Here is an 18,781-nt window from a genome sequence, read left to right as displayed (position 1 = left end):
TAAAATCGGTTGAGATATGCCTGAGTTATGCCTCTGTATATGAAAAAATTGTAATAAATGGCCGCCTAGCGGCCATATTGGATTGTATCACAAAAAAAATCGATGTGCATATCTATGAAATTGGTCAATGTCCTTGTAGCAATGTTGAATAAAATCGGTTGAAACATGTCTGAGTTGTGGCTCTGTGCATGAAAAAATCATAATAAAATGGCCGCCTGGCGGCCATATTGGATCGTATCACAAAAAAAAATTGACGTGCATATCTATGACATTGGTCAATGTCTTTGTACCAACTTTGAATAAAATCACTTGAAACATGTCTGAGTTATGGCTCTGTACATGAAAAAATCGTAACAAAATGGCCGCCTGGCGGCCATATTGGATCGTATCACAAAGAAAATTGACGTGCATATCTATGACATTGGTCAATGTCCTTGCACCAACTTTGAATAAAATTGGTAGAAACATGTCTGAGTTATGGCTCTGTACATGAAAAAAATCGTAATAAAATGGCCGCCTGGCGGCCATATTGGATCGTATCCCAAAACAAATCGACGTGCATCTGTATGACATATGAAGTAATCCTTGTACCAAGTTTGAATGAAATCGCTTCTTGCATCTCTGAGATATCTGCGTGAACGGACGGACGGACGGACGGACGGACGCACGGACGCACGCACGCACGGACGCACGCACGGACATGACCAAACCTATAAGTCCCCCGGACGGTGTCCGTGGGGACTAAAAGAAAAAGCATCTTGCATGTAAAATTTACAATGAAGTGCATGTCATTAAAAGGTTTTGAATTTCATATGTAACTGAACAGACACTATAAACACAACTGACGTGACTCCCTGAATAGACATGTTATTAGTAGAGATAATGGACAGGTGTCTCAATCTTACCTCGCCACATCTTGCACTCTGAGGTCAAACACTTGTAATTCCTGTGAAAATGGAAATTACCACGTGTGACTAAGGTATGAAACAGAATACTCTGAAACTTGTGATTTTTTTAAAAACAGTGACATTCAACTTTACTTTGAGACAGAATGCACTTGGGGACAGAGAATTGGACTCTTAAATTTTTTGAATACTTAGCTGAGTATGTGGATTCATTCAGTTTTCACTGTATAGGTTTTGTGAAAATGTCAACTCATTTCTCCCTATGGTGTTAACACTTTAATAGAACTCTCTGTGATTTGCTTCTCTATCAAAATGGCATAGTGAACTGTGATTGTTATACCAGATTAGGAAAGACAGTGGTTTAAAGTTTCTCAAGGAAAGTTGGAGCAAAAGTTTATGACTTTCTCCTTCAAGATGCATACTTGGTCATGTACTAAACTTAAAGAATTTTATCGGAAGCCTTTGCTTCATTTGTCAAATTCCTTGAAGTCCATGTGCTGCCTTTCTGGTACGTATTTCTTCATCTCCAACTCACTGTTGTGTCTTACCTCCAATAACCAGTCCACATAGGCACTGTGCTGTGACATAATTTCCTTGATATCCCATTTCACATTGGCCATCATCTGTATCATGTCTTCGAAATCGATGGCTTTGGTAGCCACGCTGCGATACACCGGAGTCCGCAACTCAGACGCCACCATTATCGTCTGCCCAGAATGTTGGTACAGAACACATATTAGAATCGGTGGGAAAGATTTGTTACTGAACATTTCACAAACATTGCCTTGAACTTTATTTGTGAATTGCTAAACAACGCTGACGCAAAGACTGGAAGATGTGTGGGTGGAACAGGATCAAATACTAAACATTTTTTTAATACTTTTACACTATCAATTTTTTGAATATGGTCCACTTCACATTCCTTTGTAAACGTACATTTCATAAACAATCAAAGAATACACTTGACAGTGACTCTTCTTACTATTGTTTTATGTTTTGATTCTGTGTAAACTGTCTTTACAACATGTAACATTTTATGCAGACTTGCTTCAGTTGAATCTTGCAGAAAAAGTAGTGCTACATACAGGATTTGACAAGATAAGAAAGAAGAAGCTTATCAATGGCTCATTTGAAATACATCGATGAAACTGTGACTTCACTGAACTTGAAAATATCCTGAATTTATATTTACAAAAGTTTCTTTTGTGCATTCCAAGAATCAGAGCTGGGTGTTTACATCATGCATGCAAGTGTACAGACTGGAATGGGAGGTTTCATCTTTTGTATGGAAGGAAGGGGCGCCCTCTAGCGACCTATCTTCAAATCCAGTGGATGTCATACCTGGGAATAAAACTGCTGCAGGAATGGTTTCTTGGATGCCGGAATCATAGCTTCCAAGTGGGGCTGTAAAAACTGAAACTGTTGTGCTAGGAATAACCTGGAATCAAAATGATTGTGAAATACGATGAACACTGATAAAAAATATCCAATTTGACTTCTGTATAAAAAAATCTTTCATTAGACATAAGATGTACATTTTGATCACAAAGCTCACTTGTCAGTGATGGTATACGTAAGCAGCACATGATTTCTAAAACTAATTTTAGCAGTAACACAGTCTTTGCTGATTTTCACACAAACCTCTGTACGAGTAAATGTGGTCATACTACCGGTCTGATTGAATTTATGATTGGTGTGCTACAATTTTTACAGTAGTACAATTAAAGGTATACAGTCACCTGTAATCTAAATATGCCCATATATGGTAAAAGGGGCGTTTCTTGGTATTCAAAATATCCATGTGAGGCGCTGTTTTTAAAAAGTGGCCACCTGCTTAAAATCCGTGATTGGTTAGATTTTCTCTTTCCATGGTAACTGTGGAAAAATTGGAACAGGTGACAGTATACCTTTAACGTAAGACTATGTATTTCAAACTGGTAAACTTTACACTGAGATTGAGAAAACAGAATTTGTGATAGAAAGATAGTGACTGTTTACTTACAGGGATTCAGTGGCTACAATTCTCTCTGATAAACCAAACAATCTGTTCAGATCTGTCATGTCTACAACTGGTGACAGATGAGGGTAGGGAAGCTTGATCTGAAAGGAGAGATGGAAATTTAAGTCAGTGGTTTTACATCCCTTTCTCTCTGTAGATGGATTGAACCACATGGATGACTTCAATGGGGATGAACCAAATTCAATGATTAAAAGGGAGTCATTCTGCTGGTTTTCTTGATGATTTCACAACAAACGTTCAAAATGGGCACTGATCCTTTGCAATTCTTCCACTTTTGTCTTTAACTATTTAATAACCAAATTCCTTGTTTATAGCTTGACTCACTGTATAGTCCACAATGTGGACTTGTTCTAAAGTTTAGCAATGAAAAGTGTGAAGTTCATGAGATTCTAACCGCAATATGAAAGACATCTAAATATTCTTTCTTAGCTTCTTACTGAAGCAATCTGTTGGTGTTAAGGTAGGATGCACCTAAGGGACAGATATTCGGACTCTCAAAAATTAACAATACTATTCTGATCTATCACTTGTGTGTGCTCATTTTAAAACTCTTGGAGTAAATATAATTTTCCCTGTCTTCTTTTTTGAAAATCAAAAACTTAATATTTTGTTAGGGATATCACACAGGGATGGCAGCCATTTTGAATTTCAATTATTGTTACATTTAAGGTAATATTTCCATAATGCAATAATTTGCCAAGTGACTCTTGACTTTCATTCTTGATTTTAAAAGATATTGGTTGCAAGTTTCAGTGGGGAAAGTTTGAACAAAAGGTCTTTCACTTTTTTGGTTGCGCACTGCCTAATCTGACAAAGATATTCACATATTTAAACATTAGAGTGCAAAAGTCATTTTTTGCTGCATTTTCAGATCTAAACAATTTTTCCTTCAGATTTTTCAGAAAAATTGGGTTAAAAACTTGTAACCAATGAAAAATTATGTCCATTTGATCAAAAAGTAGGAAAAAATTTTCAGAAAAATTAATAAAAATTGGTAAAGTGTTACACTGAAATTTTGGTGGGAAAAATTACAGCACTCAAAGGATTAATAACTGGAAAAAGGATGCAATAGTGGATGGTATGCTAAGTAAAGAGAATATTTTTACTTTGTCTTCTGGTGTTGTTGGTGAAGGCATTCCTGGTATAGCTGTCTGTTGTATTAAATTATCTTGAATTCTCTTCAATGATGTGGTTAGTCGACTTCCTAGAACACGGGTAGAGTTGTCATTCTGTTGAAACAGGAAGAGTAAGGCCTTGCCTTTGTATCTTAAAATGTAAGTTTGAAGTGTAAAAATTTCGGTGAATATTGATGGATAGGTTTTAAAGTGGCATTGGCTTTTTGAAATATTGTGTAAACATCATTTTAACACAACAACCAATGCTTGACCAAGCAATTTTGTCCAGATCTTGCAAAATTAACAAAAAGGTGGTTCAACTTTTGAGAACTTCGTAATTCAATGACCCAATCAATCAAAGATTCACAGATTTAACGTTCATCAACAGTACTCTCGCAAAATTAGCTACGGAGTACAAGTGTGAAAAAGTTTGATAACTGATGAACGCACAGAATGATTCAGTTTTCAGGCTAAGTGCCTTGCTTTTTTATTGACTCCCTAGACTGCTAACATTCAGAATGTTAAGAACCTTTGGAACAAGTCTGCTAAAAAATCAAAACAATCATGAAACACTGAATTGTGAAGGTTGCCCTCAAAGGCAGTTCTTTTTTTCCTCTCAATTTTGCAGTTTCTTTTCACAATTGCAGCATCAAATGGTGACCATTACCATTATATATGATGTTTGATTTTTCAAATGTTGTAAAAAATCTGATGGTTTGAGATGTGAATTAACCATTGCTACAAACTTTTTACAAGTAAAATATTAATTAGGCACAGATTTCCTAATTTCAAAACTGTGAACTTCAATGATAATTGACGAAATTCTCTACGACTCGTTGAACTTCATTCTCTTCTTGTGAAATGTTAAAATCACCAGTCACAGCAAAATCATAAATATCAAAATTATAACATGTCAATCATTTGTATTACTGCCTAAGACGTACTTTTCCCGTCGAGGTTGCATGTACATCAATCAAAATTACCAGCAAAATTACGACGCTTTTAGAAGTACCAACACTTACCGAATTGCTGACAAAGAATGAGTAGACTGCAAAGAGATAGTAATCAAAGAGCTGCGACATACAGATAGTCACATCAAATGCTATGGATTTCAACACCCTCATCATCTGCATGTACTTCCCTACGGGGAAAAAACAACAAAACAATGAAAATGCATGATGTTATGGGACTTGGGCAAGATTCTGTAATCATTTGGATGCTAAAACAGAGGAATTTTCTAAAAAATGCCACTGACTAGAACTTTTGTGAAAGATTCATGTTGATCAAAGCTTTTGATTTAAAACAGTGTTAATGATCTAAAAGAGATGACCTTTCTGACAAACTGATTAAGCATGTCTTGATTCAGTGGTATGGACATCATCAGAAAATGTCTATATATTACACAGCAAAGCAAGAGGTGATGAGGGCAAGGCACAAAACTGTCAAGAAAATCTTTATGTACAGATAATGTTGTTTTTATTAAATCTTACCAAAGAATCTGAGAACATTAAGAGTTGTATTGGTCACGATGGGCGGCGGAGATTTTGTGTACGGCTTGTCGGATTTCTTCCTAGATCTGGTGGTGAACCTAGAGGGAGATATGACAGATATAGAGTTCTGAAGGCATTTTTCATGTTAAAGACAAAATCCACTGTGAGAAAATGATGTTCTTGAAAATGAATCAACAGATTGTAGATCATGAAATAGGATGTCATATTTTCAAATCAGCTACAATATTTCATCTGCCATTTGTTTGTATGATTCAATTATTTCTATTTCATACTTGGTGAAAGATCATCTCAATGGAGAGAGATTTCACACCTCAGGGAAGGTTGATGGCATTCAGAAATAGACCAGGTCATATTTGACCGAGATATGACCACTGAACACTACCAAAGACAAAAACAGATCTTTCCTATAGTAGGGAGGCCAAAGCTTAAATCGGTCTCACATGACAAAGTAATGTTTTTGGATGCCTCTTGTTTTTAATTGAAAGCAAACATTAAGCTGATAATTTATAGTTTGAAAGGAAAACTGTTTCTTAGTAAGCTGTTTTAATTTTAAGTTGAACAAAAGTCAAGCCTTTTTAATATAACATGGCTAAATATCATGATTTTCCCAAAATTGTGTACACACTAAAAAAGGTCAAATCTTGAAATTCCAATGTTATTCTCTATTCTGAAGTATTCTGAAAAACCTAACTTTACCGAATCAACACAGGAAAAAGCAAATAAACAAAAAAATTGGTAAAAAAACATACCGGTTAAAAATACTGTTACATTGCTTCAAAAGTTGTTCAAGTTTAAGTAAGGTGTTTTCAGAATGCCCTGTTGTACACTGCATTGTGGGATTGCATGCAGACTAGGAAAGCATTCACTACGTTTGCTCGGCACAGACAATGAAAATTCAATGATGTAGTGCGGTGCACTTAAAAAAAATTATAGTTCTGCAGGATTACTTGACAGAAATTCAAAGCTTTTAGTCTGGCCATTGCTCACTGCATGATTTGTCAATAGCTACATGTATCTTTTTTTGTAAAAATAGTGAATCTTGTCTTGTTTTCCCAGTGTTTACAAGTTAAAAACTTTTTCGAGGTAAGTGTCCAATAAACCCAAAGTTATAGGATTCTGTGTCAAAGCTACTGTACTCTGCATCCACTGATACAGAGATAGCTTACAGATGTTGGTGTATAATAATATATTGAACTTTCAAATAGAAGCAATACCAGTAAATTCAAATTCCACTGCCTGTTTCACTTCCGGATGACCCTTACTAACATGATATCTTTTTATCTTACTTGTTTGTGGGTTGTTCTCCTGTCTGCTCATCCACGTATTCTAATTTCAGCTCCTCTGGGACGTCACTATCATCCGAGTCATCTTCATTATCATTTTCATCGTCTTGTATGGCATCGTCACTCTCATACTGAAAATGATGTAAAAATGAATGCACAGAATTTTTAGAGTCCTCATTGTATCATATCATATAATGTATATCACCGACCCTTCTACCATTCAAAACTGACAAATTGATCTGAATACACAATTCATAAGTTGTCTACCAAAATAGTTACTACAAGATTTCCCATTATGCATTGAAATCCTTTTCATGTCAGGTACATAACCCATAGATGTTGGACAAAAGTCTACATCATCATGTTTAACCAAAGCTTGTAGCTTACCAGTTTTAGCATTAGAGTCACCAAAAAGAATTATTTCCCCTAAATGAGAATAGTGCAACATCTCTGACTGCAGAGTCTCGATCATCAAATCAATGCATTGCAGACACTTGTGGAGGTATGTAAACACAAGAAGTAATCATATCTTTTTCAAGGAAAATACATCCCTATCTACTTTAAACTGAAGAAAGTGTGAAAAATTAGATCCAAGTTCATGAATGGCCTCTTTGATGAGCAAGATTCAAGGAAAACAGCAGTTATCCCAGCAGCATGCTTTAATACAATTCTAATTTTTGTAATCCAATCTGATCTGAAATAACTATGGCCATTTCAAGATAGCAATATTACTTTCATAACTCCATTCTCTTGTAACATTATTTGGGCTGATGTTTTTCCTTATTATCTGGAAATTCAACAGTATCAACTTGAAAAGTCACTTTCTCTTTCCACAGCACTTAAATAGAAACATGGAAGGAAGTTGTAAAAAAGGGAGTGGCCTGAAACCCCCTAAGCCCTTTCAGGACTTTAGAGCTGATAAATTGAAGCAACTTAGGGTGCCCTTGAACAGACAGTTATCACAGTTGATACTAGTGTGTGACTCAAATTTGTCCTTCTCTGACCCTGACAGCTATGACTATGAATTTGCAGAAAATCTGTCCAGTTCTTCTGTATCTTACCATCTATCTTCAAAGCCAGGTGTTGACAGCTGATCTACCACTGACATGCAAAGTACATCATCTCACACGTGTAACCTGTTACAAGCTTTCAAAGCTACCTCCGACATTTCCGTCTTGGACAACTCACTTGCAACTGTTCAGAAACGACATATCATCGCTTGAACCGCGAGCTTTTGCCAAACTCGGCAACCTGAAAGAGCTGGGACTGATCCGTAACTTTCTCACTACACTCAAGTCTCAATCGTTTTACGGGTTGGATGAGCTTGTGGTACTTTCACTCGGCTACAACAACATATCCACATTGGAGAGCATGGCTTTTGGAGATCTTCACAATTTACAAACACTGGATCTTTGCTGTAACAACCTGGACCGTGTCCAAGGTAATATTTTCTCCGGGCTTTCAAATTTAACATCCCTGGATTTGAACTTCAACTTTATTAAATCAATTTATAAAGCATCTTTCAGTGGCCTGACCAGTCTGTCGGTATTGAACCTCAATAGTAACAACATATCAAGACTTCCAAATGGTGTCTTTGATGATCTGATCAGTTTGCGTACTTTGGATTTAGGTTCCAATCACTTAAAATGTCTGGATGATACACACTTCAACCCTTTGGTTAACATACAAACCATCATTCTTGACGAGTTAAACTTCTCAAAATGCACTCAGGTAAACTTTATTCACGTTCTAACACTGGAAACTTTGTCCTTTCAACGGAGTGACATCACAGATGACTTACTGAGGAAAGTCTGGCTGCCAAACAAACAGATGAGACATGTTGATCTCTCGTTTAACAACATAGAATCTCCAGAGTCAGGGGCATTACTCAATTTCAAACAGGTTACCAGCCTAGATTTGAGCCACAACCCACTACTTTCTGACTCTTTGGAGAGAATGCTTCGTGACTTGGAAGATTCAAGCATATCTGCACTGAAGCTGGAAAGATTAGGCCCATGCCGGGAATATTTCTTGAAGCTACGGCCATCCACTTTTAGATGGTTACATGGCACCGAACTGGAAGATTTGAATTTGTCAAGGAATAATCTAACCATACTCCCTGAGAATGCGTTCATAGGACTTAATAATCTAAAATACCTGCATCTATATGACAGCAAGGTGAGAACACTGTCACCAAATGCCTTTTACAGTTTGACCAATCTGACAGCACTACGGTTGGGCTATAACCAAATATCCGACATTGAAGACGTCAAGGCAGCCCTGAAAAATCTGAAATCTTTGAAATATCTTGATCTGGGAAACAACAATCTGACTGAAATATCACCCTTTGCCTTCGAAGGCGTTCCAAAGCTGGAAAAACTTGTGTTGACAAAGAATCAAATCTTGAGTATTCACCAAGACAGCTTCCAAGGCCTGAGTAACATCAATGAATTGGACTTGACAAGGAACTATATACTACACATACCCAATAGTACATTTTCAGCACTTCCTTCGTTAAGAATCTTAAAGCTTCGAAACAATGCCCTTTTACTTCTCGATGTAATCAATGGTCCGTTCAGACACCTGAATAACCTGACTGAATTGAGCATCAGTTACAGCATGCCGGTCGTCCAAAATCTGAATTACGTTTCAACTATCACTGAACTTGAAATCGGTAACGATTACCACCTACCATGGGTAATACCCGAGGTTGAATCTGCAATTGCCAATTTCACTAGACTTGAAGTTTTGGATATCCAGGGAGGCCGAGACATCATCACCCTTCCTAAAAGCATTCCACTAAAGATCCTGCGGATAATGGAGGTCCATGGATTTGACATTGAGATTGACTTTGCTGATTTAGCAAAGTATCCGTTGTTGGAAGAAATAACTATCAAGACCAGTGACATTGATGTGAAATATAAGGCAGACATACAAGTCAAGCTTTTGCATCTAAAGACACTGATTCTGCATGAACTTGGCATGACTGGAATTGACACTCGAATACTTGACACTGCACCGACTTTGGAAACCTTTGAGTTCAGCGGCAATCCACTAGACTGTTCCTGCAACATTGAAGAGTTTCTTCACTGGATGAGGACAAACACAAAAGTCTGGATAGAAGATGTACAAGGCATTACCTGTGAGAGACCCTTGGAAATACGACTAAAGACCCTCGATATGTTGGACTTCGGTACAAAGTGTGAAACAGTCATGATTGTTTCAGCGTCAATAACCTGCGCCATCATTCTGATAGCTATCGGTATAATCCTCATTGTGCGCTATCGATGGTACTTACGACTTGCGATATTTCTCACAAAGCTGAGATGTGGATGTTACAAGCTGGCAGTTGACCATGACAATGAACATAACAAGAAATACGACGCCTTTGTGGTGTATAACAGACAAGATGAAGACTGGGTCATGGGTCAATTACGTCCCCATCTTGAGCACGGCGATCCACAAAATTTCAAACTCTGTTTGCATGAGCGCGACTTCATGCCAGGTACGGACATTTTTGAGAACATTCTTGATAGCATAGACAACAGCCATAAAACTGTCCTTATACTTTCGCCACACTTCGCTGAGAGTGAGTGGTGTTACTTTGAGATGAGAATGGCACAGACCCACTTGTTTGAGAGTAAGCGAGATGTGATAGTCATGATTCTCCTTGAAGACATCCCTGATGAGAAGATGCCTCGTGTTCTGCGCAACATGTTGTTGACTAAACGATACCTTATATGGCCAGAGGACAGAATGGGCAGGCAACTTTTCTGGCAGAAGCTGCAACTTGAACTGAGGTCTGAGAGTAGAGTGAACAGAGTTGCTGATGTGTAATCATGTTAATCCTTTCATCACCAGACTTAATGTGGTGTTGCAATTCAGGTAGAATGTGCTTTGGGGACAGATATTTTGACTTTCAAAATTTTACAACACATTTCTGATCTACCACTTGTGGGGGCTCATTTGAAGCTCTTTGAATAAGAAAACCTTTCACTGTCTTGGTTTTTCGAAAATCAAAAATTGTTCCTTTCTCCATAAAGTAAGCACAGGGATGGAGGCCATTTTGAATTTCAAATATCCGTAAATCTTGACTATTTGTTTCTCTTGTACCAAACTTTGCATGGTGACCCTCTATTTTTTTTCTAGATTTTGAAAGTGAATAGTTGAAAGATTCCCTGATGAAAATTTAAGCAAAATTATGTCCTTCACTTTCAAGGCACATTCTACCTTAACCAACACATTTCTTTCAAAGCAATTTTTACTTATTAAAGATTACATGAAACCCCCTCATACTATGTATTTTCAAAATGTAGAGTATTAGTATTGTAGAAATAGTTTACCTGAAGGGTGAAAGGGGTACATATCCTGGGTAGAAAATCTTAAGTTTAGTTTCAATGATAACAATTAATTTAAATCAAAAACTTGATACTACTTTATGAAATTTAATATCACATTTGAAACTGGCGTATATGTAGGACCAGATATGAACTGAAAATGCTCACGTTTCAGTATATCTTGCAGTTGCCAGTAAACTGAAACTTTTGCCACATGTTTGCAACTTCATTGAAACTGTAATGATCACTATCATGAACAATATTCACCACAGATTAATTCAAAAGGCCATTAAGTATACAAATAGGTAATAAGCTGAAATAAAAATACTAAATTTCTTTGAATGTTGTCATTGTATGACCACTTTATATGGCAAGTGTAATTGCCTTTGGTCAAGTCCTTAAAGCTATATATGCAAAACTGTGAAAACTCACTAGATATGCAAATTATAAATTTACTAACACAATTTAATTGTCTCATCAATATACCTAGTAAGTTTCATAAATTTCTGAAGTGTCCTTCCAGTCTTATGTTTGGAAAGTTAATTAAATATGCAAATTAGTAACAAGCTGGTGTAAAAATGCTTTATGACTTTAAGTAATATTTTATCATATTACCACTCATGTTTTGTCAACTTTGACTAAGTCTATTTAGATATATATCCCTAATTAGGAAAGTTCATCAAGTATGCAAATCAGTTATTAAGTTATTTAAAAATGCTAAAACAACCTTCATGAATGTTATATCACAGTATCTCTAATGTACATAGCAAGTTTTGTCAACTTTGATTGAGACAATCAAAACATATAAATGCAATTAGGAAAGTTAGTAATAGCTCAAGTAAAAATGCAAAATGATTTTCAATCATATTATGTTATAATATCTCCAAGTAAAAATGCAAAATGATTTTCAATAATATCATATCATAATATCTCCAATATACACAGCAAGTTTTGTAAACTTTGATCAAGTCAATTCCGATATATATACACCTTATTAGGAAACTGTTGAATATGCAAATTAGTAATTAGCTAAAGTAAAAATGCTAAATGATTTTCATTAATGTTGTTTCATGGTATCTTCAATGTATATAGTGAGTTCGTCAACTTTACTCAATTCAGATATATATTCCTAATTAGGAAAGTTCATTAAACCTGCAAATTAGCAATTATCTTTCATGTCACTCCTTAATATCTTTCACTGCTGATATATCCTAGTGTGATCAACTTTTGTAACAATTTTCAACAAAATTCAATCAATTATTATGCAAACAAGCATAAAGTATGCACGCCACACTGTCAAATGCAAATCAGTTCTTGCCACTTGCAAACTGAATCTATGTACCAGATTTGATTCTGATCTGATAAGCCATTTTTGAGATATCAGGCCAACAGACAGACACACAGACACACAGTCAAACAGATAGACATTGTGCGACATTAGCTCACGTGTACGTGTGTCAACATGTGAACTATAAAAATGACAATTTTATTTTGCATTATCTATTCTCATTCTAAAATGGCACAGCCTGAAAGACTGACATTCAAAAAAGTGATTGAAATCATGATATTTGTAAATTTCATCAGAAACGGTGACATGGACATTTCAGTGCAAACCAAAATTAAACTGCTGTGTAATTTTTCGGCATATATTTGTCATTCATATGCATTACATTCAGTCACAAGGGTTCTTTTTCAACTGAGAAAACACGAGTTGCACTGTATAGCCTGGCTTTAAGAGGCTGATACTACTGTTTGATTTTGGTCCTTCATGATCAACAGGGTTTGCTGTGAACCTGGACATTACCATGCAATTTTTCTTGGAATGCATTGTGACTCTGCAGAAACAGCAGGCAGTGTAATTTTACCACAAGACAGACTGCATATTTCTGTGTTCTGATAGGTATTTCTATGCAACAGGAACTGTAAGACTGGTTTTTACTTCACTATATTATATTACACCATGCTATTTGAGACAGCTCTTAAACAATTGTACTCCTAGTTTAGACCCCTCAGTCCACTTCTGAAGGTGCACTCAGTTTACATAATTTAGCCAATGGCAGTACAGCGTTTTATGGTTGCAGATCTTATTCTATTTGTGGCCCACAGCTTCAACCAGAACTCCAAAGTTGTAATAATTTCAATAGTTTTATAATCTTGTGTAAAAATACATCTTTTTCAGAGAAACTGTTATTTTACTAAATACGTCAGTGCTGTACAGCACCTTGACATGTGCTTTTGCATGAAAGGCTTTCTTTGAGAAATAAAGATTATCATCATCATTATTACACCAAAGGTAGCAACATTTTCTTGGTCCAGATTATTGAATCACAACATATTCTATCTTCTGACTTCTAATTTACTAAAAGTGGTGTTGCAAAGTCTGAATAATGTCATTCTGCTTTTAAGGTAGAACGCACCTCGGGCACAGACATTCGGACTCTCAAACTTTTACAATTCTCTTCTGATATACCACATGTTGGGGTTCATTTTAAAGCTCTTGATTAAAAAAAAATTTTCACCGGCATAGTTTTTCGATATTCGAAAATTTTTATTTTTCTCCATAGAGTTAACACAGGGATGGCGGCCATTTTGAATTTCTAATATCGGTAAATCTTGGGTAATTTGTTTCTCTAGTACCAAAATTTGCACGGTGACCCCCTATTTTTATTCTTGATTTTGAAAGAGAATGATTGAAAGATCCCTTGAGGAAAGTTAGAGCAAAAGTTTAAGTCTTTCACTTTCGAGGTGCATACTACCTTACGCTCAGATACATATAAGCTCTTACACTGCACACTGCACCAATTTCCTGCATATTACGAACAATATCCACTAATTTTACAATTGATATATGAAGATGGCTGTGGCATACCATAGTCCTCTTTTTTGGAGATGTGGTGGCTGTAAACAAGGCCATCATGACTTGGCAAAAAGCAGCTTTACTCAGACTTTGAGACAAATTAACCCTTTGAGTGCCAAAGTCTACTTTTGTTGCCTCTATAAAATATAACGCCAGACAATATATTTTTCAGATGCAGACAATCATTTTCTCAGATTTTTCTCAAAATTTTGATCAAAAACTGTAGCCAATGAAAAGAGATGCCCATTTGGTCCAAAGTTATCAAAAAATTTATAGAAAACTTCATAAAAATTTGTAAAATTTGCACTAAAATTTTGTTGGGAAAAATTACAGCACTCAAAGGACTAATTAGATTATTCATAGGATGTAAGTATGCATGTCAGTGTGAGTTTGATTTCACGAAAAGTGATTGAAAATAATTCTGCATGGTTCATTTCTCAATTAACAGTATCTTCAGGTTTGACAGGCCATAAGAGCAATAAAAACACTCCTGAAACAAGAGAAAGCTATTTGCAAATTTTCTCTGAAGGCTGTGTGTGTTGGCTGCCTGCTGGCATGAAAGGTACTTTCTCTCGCATTGTCAGACTATGGGCAGTCATTATTAACCATGGGAATAGAGCACATTACCAAAGGCCCCAAGGAAAGACCCTCTGGCTTGTGTGCAAAAGGCTTGCATCCAAAGCCGTACTTGTGCTGATTGTACTGTCTTGTCAGGAGGTCATGAAAATAGTAAGTGAAGTAGCACAGGATGTACATCTCTTTGAGTTCAGGAAATCCCTCAAGAAATTACCAGGAGATGAAGTGAAACTTTGCACTGTGAAACAACCATTCCGGCTGCTTTCCAGGATGCAATGTTGTGGTTTGGCTTATCACAAGTCTCCAGTACATAACCTGACCGCATGTTTTTCAATGCAGACTACTACATTTCATTAAATGATGATGGTATTAATGCAACGGAAATATTAACATACCAGTAGTATTGTAATAATAGTGATAAAAGTTATAGATTTAGAATAAGAGCATATTCTGTAAATCAATCTGTAGGTATATAATGATATTTACAGTGGGTTAAAGCCGATGCCACAACTCGGTATGTGAGAAAGACACATTGTATGTACAATATAAAAGATTAGCTTGTTTTATTGATTTATTACAGAAAACCAGCATGGGGCAACTCTGTCTAGACTGATCGCTGATCAGTTGATTACACTTTATCTACAGTGTAGCTGTTTTTACAGTTTCACTTGAAAGCTTAAACAAGAAAATGGCCACAACAGAAGAGAATGAACACAACAAAGAGAAAGGCCAACACAGAAACTTGTACACCAGAAATTGTTAAAACATTGCAGCCTTGCAGATTGTTTTGGAAAAAAAGTTCACAAGACTTCAAAACCGAATCCGTTTGAGTTCTGGAATACAAAAGCATCCATGAGTTGGCAACTCTGTAAATAAAATTTAATATTTTGACATGGTAAAAAATTTCACATCCTTATTCTGACTCCATTCCCCCCTCTCTCCCCAAAGATCTAACAGCCCACCCCTTTCAACTATTGACATATATTTTCTGCACTTGGCATGCCTTTCTGTGAAAAGCCCTTTATTTGAGACATAAATGGGATATAACAATAGCATTGGATTCATAATAATAATTTAATTACTCTAATTATCAACCAGCAACTTAGCTGTGGGATGGGGGCGGGTGGGGTTGTTTAACCATTCCCTCGTATGTAGTCTGTGGCCAGTTGCAAGTGCTCTAATTTGGTACCAATGGTGAACATTTCTGATTGAATTGCAAAAAACATTGAGTCAAAACGCAAAAGATGTTTTATTTTACTGGGCCTGGTATCGCTTTGACGTTGCAACCTATGTGTATATGATTTGATATCGGGCACAATTTTTCCCCGTGTTCACCACACAGTGCACCATCTTTCATGCCACACACACTCCTCCATAGTAAATCACCTCCATTTAGTGGTCATCTTTCCTTGGTCAGATTGCATGGCCACTATACAAAGGTCTGGCCGTATACCGGTACATACACATGTTAACATCTCCTGTGAAATTTGGAACAAAAATTTATAAGTAGATAGGTCACAGACATGTTTCAACAAACAAAATTCCTTTAATGATGGTGGACACACTTGGACAAATGTATAGAACCAAGTCTACATACCACATGTCAAGCTGCTAGCATTTTCAAACCAAGCTACATAACTTCCATCATCACCTTGTTTCACTTTCACAACACAAAAAATGCAGCAAAACTTCGAAGTACATTTCAATATTCATGCAAGAAAATCTGCTGGACTAGTGATTCTATATTGCTAGTAGTTATTTTGAAAGCTTCATGATCTTTTCTTTTACATTATATTTCAATATTACCTTTTTCAATGTAAACATCTCTTCATTCTCTGTGTTTGGTCAGAAATATCACACTATCAAGGTATTAATAAAAAGACTTTAGCATAGCACTGTTTAACTTACTTTCCTGGATGAATGGAATGAAAAATAGCTTACTGAAGTTTTGGCAGAGTTTTCAATATCAGTGAAAACTGATTATAAAGAATGTATCTGAGACGTTGGTTCCAGTGATATCAGAGGAGGAAATGTTTCACTTTTTCAAAGTGAAAGACAGAAATGCTGTCACGTAAACCTTAGATCAGAGTTTCTGACAATTTGAACTTTCTTGTAATTTCATCCGTTCACGTCTGTCATGATTCTACTGATAGTATACTATTTCTGTTATCAGCATTGACAATTTGCTTCCTTCTCCGAAATAATCTTAAAGTGATGCCTTAGGTCACCGGTTGGAGGGGTAGGGTGAGTTAGGGTGGTGGTTTTGTGTGTCAGGGCATGGTTCAAAAGATTATGACAGACTAGTTAACTTTTTCATATTGAACACAGAGGGAGCTGTTCTGCAAGACCACACTCAAAGCAGTAAGTTCTCTAAGGAGGCTAACACCACTTCAACAACTTCTGACATAATTTGGTGAATCACTACATTTTGTAAAACAAAGAAGACTAAAGAGGGGTATGATAGCTTAATGCACTTAATAAATGTGCATGTATCTCAAATCTAGAATGTGCTGTGGGGACTAATGTTTGGACTTTGAAATTTTTACCTTACTTTGTTGGTATGCTGCTTGTGCAAACTCAATTTTGATGGTTGTGGATTAAACCAAGTTTTCATTATCTTGTTTGTGAAAATCAAAAGCTTAAATTTTCTCAAAAGAGTTTCAACAGGGCGGTGGCCATTCTGAAATTCAGATATTAGTAAATTATACATAATTTAATAATCTAGGTATCAAAATTTGCGAGATGACCACAGTTTTTCATTCTTGATTTTGAAAAAGCAGACTTTAAATTTTCCTTAAAGAAAGTTTGAGCACAAGTTTTAGTCTGTAAAATTTAAGGTGCTAACCATCTTCAGCTCGGCAAAAGAGTATCATGATTTTGAGAAATATTTTCACATACACATATGTATCAACTTTAAGGAAACTGTTAGAAAGAGAGAGAGGATGGGGATTGGAGACTTCATGTTGATGATAAGTTCAGACATGTTGTTGAATTTTACTACTTAATGAACTAGACAATGTCATTTGATAGGTTTACTAAATTGTTCACCTTACAGTTCCTGATGAGAATACTTGTCACCATGATTGGCTTCACAATCTCGGGAGTAACATTTCGAGTTCTACTACTCAGTGATAGCTTTGTCACAGAGCACAAGAAATGTTGAATATTAAGACAAACATACTCAAGGAAAATAAGGTAGTAGGACGACATTTACAATGTACATGTTAGGTTTTGCATCAACAGGTATCTACTCCCCAGCATGTGCATACTAACTGGATTATTATTTATCAATAAAATATTCCATGTGATGTTTCAGCAAATGTCCATACATGGACTCGTTGGCTATATACGGGCTAAATACACATACATGGGTTGATTACCCATATATGAAAACCGAATGTCTTACCCCATTGGCTGCCATCACATAGTACATGGATTGATTAAGCAATAACCCCGCCGCAGGGTATACACGAGATTTTGGTACAATGCACGACATATAGCACGAGCTGATAGGCGAGTGCTATATGGAGCGAATTGTACCAAAATCGAGTGTATACCCAATCTGATTAAAATCCAGCTGTAGTGACGTGCTCGGTATTTTCGCCCTTACCGTTGTGGTCGTTTACTTCCGTGTAGCCTCGCCTCACGACATCTGAACCTGTGTCATAGCAAATCTCATTGAACTCATGCACTCACAGCTATCCAATCAGAGTGTCTGTTATGTTAGTCGGACAGCCGTTCGAGGCGGCCAAAGGCGACCTGCGATCGCCTCGAACATCTATGCAATAGATGTAACGAGAACCTGTGGTTGGGAATTACTGTCTCACAACATAATTAAGCTCTACTTACCCGAAAATCCAAATCAGTTGCGCATACCTGCTCGGCTGAGGATGATGTGGACATCAACTGCTGAAACGCCATTTTGCTTATGTACTACCACTGCGTGATATGCGCATGTGAGATTGCCCATAACAGAATGCGTAGCCTAAAGCGATAAGCAAGCCGCGTTGTGATTGGTTGAGTAGTTTACTTTGAAGTGCGTGAGTTCAACGAGATTTGCTATGACACACGTTCAGATGTAGTGAGGCGAGGCTACGCGGAAGTAAACGACCACAACGGTAAGGGCGAAAATACCGAGCACATTACTACAGCTGGATATTAATCAGATTGGTGTATA

General features: G+C 36.6%; 1 protein-coding gene across 1 annotated transcript in view; it reads right to left on the bottom strand.

Moving 5' to 3' along the window:
* The window catches only part of LOC139140082 (syndetin-like), a 38,761-nt gene that overhangs the window by 4,138 nt on the left and 15,842 nt on the right, over positions 1 to 18,781 (bottom strand). The window contains exons 19-26 of the mRNA XM_070709088.1: positions 6,838 to 6,965; positions 5,531 to 5,628; positions 5,063 to 5,181; positions 4,032 to 4,154; positions 2,908 to 3,005; positions 2,247 to 2,343; positions 1,454 to 1,612; positions 906 to 946 (exon numbers count right to left, since the gene is read on the bottom strand). Coding sequence (XP_070565189.1) covers positions 906 to 946; positions 1,454 to 1,612; positions 2,247 to 2,343; positions 2,908 to 3,005; positions 4,032 to 4,154; positions 5,063 to 5,181; positions 5,531 to 5,628; positions 6,838 to 6,965 — 863 coding nt within the window. The remainder of the gene's footprint in view (positions 1 to 905; positions 947 to 1,453; positions 1,613 to 2,246; positions 2,344 to 2,907; positions 3,006 to 4,031; positions 4,155 to 5,062; positions 5,182 to 5,530; positions 5,629 to 6,837; positions 6,966 to 18,781) is intronic.

The sequence above is a fragment of the Ptychodera flava genome, chromosome 9 (genome assembly GCF_041260155.1).
Source record: "Ptychodera flava strain L36383 chromosome 9, AS_Pfla_20210202, whole genome shotgun sequence".
NCBI classification, from domain to species: Eukaryota; Metazoa; Hemichordata; class Enteropneusta; family Ptychoderidae; genus Ptychodera; species Ptychodera flava.
Note: the sequence above shows the minus strand (reverse complement) of the source record. Positions and strands in the feature narration are given on the sequence as shown.